At 38.0% G+C, this 8,236-nt stretch overlaps 1 protein-coding gene across 1 annotated transcript; it reads right to left on the reverse strand.

The window, feature by feature from the left end:
• Positions 1 to 792: 792 nt before the first annotated feature.
• LOC119694113 lies at positions 793 to 3,253 on the reverse strand. Its single transcript, XM_038119644.2, has 2 exons — positions 1,307 to 3,253; positions 793 to 915 (listed from the first exon to the last, which is right to left on the reverse strand). The coding sequence occupies exons 1-2, from the start codon at positions 2,894 to 2,896 to the stop codon at positions 871 to 873; spliced, it is 1,635 nt and encodes a 544-aa protein (XP_037975572.2). The 5' UTR covers positions 2,897 to 3,253; the 3' UTR covers positions 793 to 870.
• Between the last annotated feature and the right edge of the window lie 4,983 nt (positions 3,254 to 8,236).

The following is an 8,236-nucleotide window of genomic DNA, read 5'->3' on the forward strand; positions in this document are numbered from 1 at the left end:
AACATTTATCTTCTCCTTTATACAGCATACCATTATCTAACATGTAGTCCTCGTATGGTTTTTCTTTCAGAATATTCATGATTGCATTCAGTCCATCGTCTTGTTGCTGTGCTTGTCTTATCTGTTCGCTGACATTTGTCACACATGCTATGCGGCTCAATGCATCTGTGTGCCTCATCTTGCTGCCTGGTCGGTGCTCAATCTCATAATCATATTCATCCAATAGCAAGACCCATCTTGCCACTCTGGTTGTCAAATCCTTCTTCTTTAAGGTTAATTCGAACGCCTGACAATCTGTAACAATCTTAAAGTGTGATCCATACAAGTAGTGCCTGAACTTCTTTACTCCTTCTACTATGGCTAGAGCCTCCAACTCATAGCTTGAGTATTTCTTCTCTGCGTCATTCGTCTTTTTGCTCATATAGTGAACTGGGTGAAGTCCATCGTCATATCTTTGCAGAAGAATTGCTGAGTATGCAATACAGGAAGCGTCCGTGTGCAGTTCTATTGGTAATGTTGGGTTAAATATCTTTAGAACTGGTTGGCTACTCAGTTTTCCCTTCAGCACGTTGAATGCCACTCTCTGCTCTTCACCAAATTCAAATTCTTTGTCCTTCTTTAACAACTCTGTTAGCGGCATGGCAATCTGAGCATAGTTTTCTATGTACTTGCGGAAATACGACGTCAGTCCCACAAAGCTATGCAACTGCTTTACGGTTCGAGGTTCTGGATACTTCATAACAGCATCAGTCTTGTCAGGTGATGGTCGCACTTCTCCATTCCCAATCACATGACCGAGATACTCCACTTCACGGCATAACAGCTTTGCCTTCTTCCAGTTGATTTGGAGTCCATACTCCTCGGCTACAGCTAGTACTTCTTTAAGTCTTTCGATACCCTCTTTCTCATCAGAAGCTGGAATTAACAAATCGTCAATGAATATCACAACTTTATTCTCGGCTATCAGTTTCATGAAGATGATTGACACAAATCGCATGAAATACTTTGGGCATATTGACAATCCAAAGGGAGCACGCAAGAATTCATACTGTCCTTGATGAGTTACAAAGGCTGTGTACTTCACCGATGATGGCTCGACCTTTAAATGAAAAAATCCATCCTTTAAGTCAATCACACTGTATACTCTTGCCGGCTGCAGCTTGTCTATCAAGTCTTCTATGATCGGTAGAGGATACTCGTCTCTAACAATCTTCCTGTTAATCAGCCTGTAGTCAACACATAGTCTTAAACGTCCGTCTTTCCTCTTTACTAACACTACTGGACTGGAATAGTCTGAAAAACTCACCTGAATGATACCGTCTTGTAACCATTCTGTTACCTGTTGTTCCACTAGTTTCTGCTCGGCCAATGACAATCTCCTTGGTCGTTGAGTCACTGGAATGTCATCCTTCAAAACAATTTTAAGATGTAGTGGCACATCCTTGATTTGTTTAGGGTTATACTGGTCCACTATGTCCAACAACTCTTGTTCATACTCATGGCAGCCAATTGTATCTATAACAGGAGAAACACACATTATTTTACCCAACCATTCTTCTCCTTTCGAACAGAAAAACACACTTCCCTCATTCATCACCAAAGTCACATCTTTCAAAAACTCTTGCCCAATTATCACATCATACGGCATACTTTCATTCGGCATAACATGAAAAGTAACACTATAATACTGTCCATCCATAGAAACATTGATTAAAACTTTTCCACGACTTTGAATGTTTACAAGTCCAAGTCCACACAACAATAACTTTTCGCAGGTTAATTCAGGGCTTCCTATCTTCTTGTATGCGTCTTCCGTCATGAGATTTACTTCTGCACCCGTGTCGATTAATACTTCGAACCATTCATCGTTTATTTTCAACTTTTTCGTCGGTTTGTTGTCGTTCGACTTCCATGCTTGTTTGTTTACGTCTTGAAATTGTAGTCTTTGGTCTTCATCTGTCAAATCTGTCAATGTCATGTCCGCTTCCTTCGTAAACATGGCGCGTTTCCGTATGTCCTGTGACGCCGCCAGATGTCGCTCGGGTCTCTCGCCTCCAGTGCTGCCAACTTGACCAACTTGCGCTGGAAATTGTGATTCCCGCCGCCGGAAGTTCGGTTGAGTTTGATGCCATGTTGAATGACCGCACGCCGACGAAATATGGCCGAACTCATTGCACTTGAAGCACTTCATGCCACGATTCTTATATGGACACTCTCGCGATGCATGGTTCATTTCTCCACAGTTGAAGCATCTTATAGCAGGACTTCTCTGGGATGGCTGGACTGCTGCAGGCTGCCTCCTTGTCCGCTCGCTCGTCGTCGTCTCTCTTGAAGATGCTGCCGCTGTTGCCGCCTTTTCCTTCATCTGCTCGTATAGTTTAAGTTTTTCTTTCAGGACAGGATACGTCGTAGAGCCGTACAAGATTGTTTTATTCACCTCCGCGTCCTTGATGCCTTCTATTATGTATTGTATTGATACATAATCAGGGAACTTTGCTCTCTTACCCATTTCTTTCATGACGAGCATGTACTGGTGATAGGTCTCACTGGGCTGCTTCTTACGAGCTGACATTAACTCATGCATTTCTTTGGTGTTAATGCTGTCGGGGAATTCCTTTTGGAGGGCCGTCTTCAGTTCCTCAAACGTCTTGAAAACTTTCTCTGTCTTTAGCCACAGTGCTGCGGTACCTGATAGTGATCTTCTGGCTATAATAAGTTTTTGTTGCGGCGTCCAACTGAATATTTCAGAGTTGTCTTCGATGTCCTCGGCCCATTTTGTCGACGAGTAGGTGTCGTCTTCGCCGTCGAATTTATTCAGACTCAACATCCCGTCGAGGTACGTAGCCGTCGGATCCGTGGTGGTCGTCGTCGTGGTCGTCCTTTCTCTGCCGGTCATTTTGGTTTTGTCGTCGTAAAAACACAAAATGAAAAATTTTCGTCTTCGTCTTGTTGGTTAGGGCACGTGCTTCGTCGTTGCGTCGTCCGTCGTTTTTCTGTTTTTGACCAAATCCCGGACGAGCCCCCAAAATTTGTGGGATTGGTGGTCAATTACAAACACTTTTGGATACAGTTTAAGTACCGAAGCTTTATTTTAACTCTTTTTCAAATTTTATTAAATAGCAACGCGCCTAATCAGTCTTCCATCTTTTTTTCGTCTCCTTCATTCTGTCTCGCTCTTCCGGTCCTTTCACTCACTCACCTTACGTTCCTTTCTACTCAGTCGTAACGTTCCATTCTCACATCCCACATATATTATTTTAGGCGATTCCGCACAAAACTACATTGTCAGAATATCAAAAAACCGCTTAGAAACGAAAATAAAATTTCTAAAAACCTAGTAACTCCACCCTGCGAAATCAAAAATGCCACGAAAACCATTTCAAAACATAGTAAGAGCCACCAACCATTTTAAAACACAGTAAGTGAAAATGACTTACTAGGTTTTAAAATGGTCAATGGCGCTTACTAGGTTTTGAAATGGTCAGCAAAGGACAATTTTCGTCCGTTAATTTTAGTAAGTCACAAATGGCATACATTATTACTAACACTTTTTTCGAACAAAACATCAGACATTTCAGAACCTGTATCTTTGCACCAATGAGACCTAGAGAGTTGAATTAAAAGTAGAACATAAGTAAATTTTGTCTTCTTTATAAAAGCCATAGAGACCTTTCTCGTCAGAACCTTTCTACTAGCCCTATTTTGCATAAACCAAAAAAAAAACGAGTTATAAATAAGAGAAAACTGATTTTTAGATAGAAATTTAGGAAATATTGTCTAATTGAAGGCAGCCATAAATAATTTTCATGTTAGAGCCTTCTTAATATGGCTATTTAATTCATTTACATAAAACAAAAAAAAACATAAAAATATGCCCGTATTTCAGCTATTACTTATAATGCCGTCGTGTAAAAGTGCTGCAAAATTGGATTTATAATATGTGAAGGATCCCAAACATATAAAAAATGAAATTATTACGCAATTATTGCAATTTCAATATACTTAACTTGTCTTAAATTACAAAATAATGGCTCGCACTAGGTTTTGAAATGGTCAGTGAGGGCGGTTTTAGGGTGAGAAAACCATATAAAACCTAGTAAGTGTTTTCTTTTGTGCATTACAGCAACAATTTTAGTTATATTTAAATGAAATAGTATTGTATGTAAAGCCTAGGTTCTGCCGCTTCTTTTAAGCTTACATTTGTTCAGATATCTGTCATAGTTTTACCAGGGCATTGAAATGAAGGGACAAAAATGTTTTTGGCTCTCCTGAACATTTTGTCTCATGGCTGTTACTGTGTTTTAAAATGGGACAGCCGAACTGAGTGACGTTCGATGTCCTAAATACTGGATGATACTCGTATAATAATTATTGGCTCATGAAGCTTTTTCTATTACTTACTTGAAAATCTAGAATGTTCACAATGATTACCTCCATTCATTGAATTCATTCTGTATAAGATAAATCGGTAATTGATCTTCCTTTACGTGTAGTTAAAATGCATAGCTTCATAAATTTAATCAAAGTTATTTGTTTGTTCACTTATAAAGAGTTTTTAAATATTTTTAACAAAAATCCCTTATTGATAAATCAAGAAGCAAGTAGGTAATAATTTCATATAATAAATCGGTAGGTCACTTTTTAATATTCAGCCTTGAGAGGGACTTTTTGTTATTGTATTTTGTAGTTTTTGAGAGGGACTTTTTGTTATTGTATTTTGTAGTTTTGTTGATAAGAATTAAGAATCCAAATAATTATGTACTCATATAATATATTGGTGTCGGCATTTTTAAGTGGAACTCTGTCACCATACCTTTTAAAATAATAAACAAACAATGGCCTACCAAGTAGGTTCCAACCAAGTTTAACCATTCAAAATGAATCATAAAGTTCAAAAATAGAACTGGCGACTCAACCAATGCGCCTGCGCATCCCGACCATAGAGCAAACAAACATGTCGATGAGAGCGGCGACGCGGCTGATTAACCACACGTTCGGTGTATGCTCCATGTTTTAATTAGAACTAGGGATGCGGTGGGTATCGATGTATCGGTTGATGTCGATGAGGGAGGAAGATTGACGATCGTAGAAGTTGTAATGTTGTTTGTTTGTCGTAAAATTTTAGCTCTCATCAGAAGTTTGCTTGTGTTGGGGTCCACCAACCGCACTAAGCCAGCGTGGTGGACTAGGACTAAAACATTTTTTTTTTTCATTTGAAGGAGACATAGATCTTTGCTCCACGGAGACTGGTCCTAATACGTCTTGTTTTTGTTATAAGCTCGCTAAGAACAACACTACATACATAGCATTAAGGAGCGCATTACGTATCGATTCGAAGCACGACAGAATTATCTCCATCCACGATTTTTTTTAAAACTCTTTCGAAAACATCGACACGGATCTCGCTTCACTAGCCGTGTTAATAACAGTAACACCAGAGTCATTGAAAATGGTCGTAATCGTAATTATTTTTAATTAATAATCAACACGCTATTAGAATGATGGGACACCTAACACGGATGTAGCGGGCGTTGGCCCTTTGACCGCGTTCATTAGGGGATCTCTTTATGCACTTGTAATAAGATGGTTATTGGGACAGAATTACATTAATCCATATAAAAGTTCTTCTATTACGACTATCACTGGCTAAGGGCCAGTTTTTTGATCCGTAGTCAACTCAACCATTGGTAAAAAACGCAACCATTCTAGGGATAAAAAAACTGGCCCTAACTGGACTAGCCAGTTAGATTAGCTTTAGTCGCTGACCGAAGATGCTATGCTTAAAAGTATTTTGCTTCAATAGTATTGTATCGCTTTAATTATTGATGACTGGAAGACACATCACCTGGGGAGGCTATAAACAAGTCTCGCGGAAATAGTTTATGCTGATTATTGATACCGAATAAAGTTAATTCAATTGCAATTGAAACCAAACTAACCGTTAATCTCAAAAACAAGATCAAAATCGTCATAAAAATGTTGAGACAAGATCCGAAAGCTCCCAAAAAGCGTGACGGATTTGATCCACAACACTCGAGGCCCTATATCACAGGCTCTATCGACAGAGATCAGGAAACAACGCCACCCATTGATTTATGTGAGAAATACTTGACAACCAACAAAGGATTCTGGACTTAAACACACGAAGCCAAAAAGCCGTCATTCGCATGGTGGTGCAACCTGGATTTTCGGCAACTTCAAATAACGTGAATTGATGCTTCTGTCCAAGGTTAGATGGTTGTTTTTTGGACACAGCTGAGACGCATAAAATACCACCAAAGTAGAATATGCCAGTTGCATCTGATTTATGTTCGAATATGCCATATTAAAAGGTTTTGTTTTGCTCTTTTTCAAGTAAAATCTGTTATTTATGGAACCGAAAACGAGAGGTCAAGTTAAATTATGTCCGGTGCTATAGAGATTTATTGGATGAAAATATTTTCGATTGCCGATAGTTTTTGAATTAAAAGCACCTGTTGATTAAAGCCTATTTTTCTTTGGCTTTTCACTTAAAATCTATCAGCTCATTGATTTTAAAGTAAATTCTATTGCTCATGTGTCGGTTGAAAATTTATGGTATTTGTTCAAAAGCATCTTTGGTATAAGTAATTTGATTTAGTTTTTTATTTCCAATTAATCTTCAGTGTTTATTTCTTCACACTTGCTTGGTCGGTTGGAGCCACACAGGTAGTAGAGGAAATTGGTTGGGTTATTTATTCTTATTACAGCTATCACACGTAAAGTGGTTTATCTGTGTCTACTCTACTCTCAATTTTTGTTGGCGACTATTATATCTGTGTTACTTTCTATGAGTAGTAATGTGATTCCAATAATTTAATTATCATCAGCATTTGATCTACCCCTCCCAGTTGTTATTGACTTGACCTTAACATCTCCCTCCATCTATCCATCACTTCCTTTCGACTACACTCTCCAACCTTTAACCAATTAATTTAGCAAATCTAGATGCCTGGCTTACCTGGCTAGCCATAATGGCCGGTAATACGTAACTGGTGTATAATGTAAGGCTGTGTTCGCATGTCGCAGTGTGGCCTCCGGTAGCGGCCCACACGGCGGCCCGCCCGCTAAGCTGACCGTGGTGTGCGGGTAGTGTGGACGAGGCTTTAGTTTCAGTAGAGAAAGGCAGACTTTTGCGGCTATTAAAATAAACTAATGTGACTGAATAATCCTCTCATCACATATGCTAGGGCTAGTGACAAATGCTAGTTCAACTTCAGTTTGGCATCGACACGCTAAAATAAGATTATGATATTTTCATTTCATTCTGTGGATTTTACACTTGGTATGAACCGTTTTCGATGAGAAGCTAAAATTTAAATAGAATTGATTCTGTAATGGGTAACAAATAGAGTAAGTATCAATTTATAGCTATCGAAACTCGTTGGCTATATATTATTGTAATATAATATTATGTTTTTTCTGATCATGTGTTACTCCATCTCCATACTAACCTACCCCAGTGGAGATCGAGAGCCTCCACAACAAACAAATAGCACGACATCCATTCAACCATTGTAGAAGTTTTTAAATAATAATAATTGAATCAATTCTACAAAGAATATAAATACCCCGCGTTTGATGAATAACTTGATACAAGTATTGTTTGATATTTTACATTCACTAGTGATTTATTTGGAGGCCTTTATAGTGTTCTGATCATGTATTTATTTATTGGATAGATGTAACTTGTAGTCGTTTCAGATTACGTTTAAAGGTAAGTGTAGGTGGATTAGGATTATCGTTTTTGAGAATGTAATTGTTGTGTTGGACGCAATATTTATAGCGTAATAATAATAATTTACCCACAACTTTCATAGTAAGTATGCCCACTTAGTGAATGTAATACAACAATTAGATTATATTTTTAAAGTGTCTTACAATTTCCGCTGTTTAGCGACATTTTGATAGAGGGTTTATTTTTGTATTATGAATATGATGTAGTATGTACTTGGCACTATATTGTATATTATTTATTATAAATTTTGTTAGTAGCAATAGTACCTATGTACCTATGGTTTGACCCTCTAATTTCTTTACTTTTTTCTGAAACTGACGGTTGCGTGTAAGAGACCGCTTTTAGCGATAAGGCCGCCTTTTTATTATTGTTTTAAGCAAATAACTATTTTTTGTCTTTTCTATTTACTGCCACTCATAATTGCAACTATAACTACACATTTAAAACATTGCTCTCAAGAAGCAAAAAAACGCAATATAA

Source organism: Plutella xylostella, chromosome 16 (genome assembly GCF_932276165.1).
Source record: "Plutella xylostella chromosome 16, ilPluXylo3.1, whole genome shotgun sequence".
Lineage (NCBI taxonomy): Eukaryota > Metazoa > Arthropoda > Insecta > Lepidoptera > Plutellidae > Plutella > Plutella xylostella.

What these genes read in the sequence shown, in the direction of transcription:
- LOC119694113 (XM_038119644.2), bottom strand. Translation starts at nt 2,896, where the DNA reads ATGACCGGCAGAGAAAGGACGACCACGACGACGACCACCACGGATCCG. An exon ending in TACAAGACGGTATCATTCAG is followed by an intron (nt 916 to 1,306) that starts GTGAGTTTTTCA and finishes TGTTAATTCCAG; the next exon opens with CTTCTGATGAGAAAGAGGGT.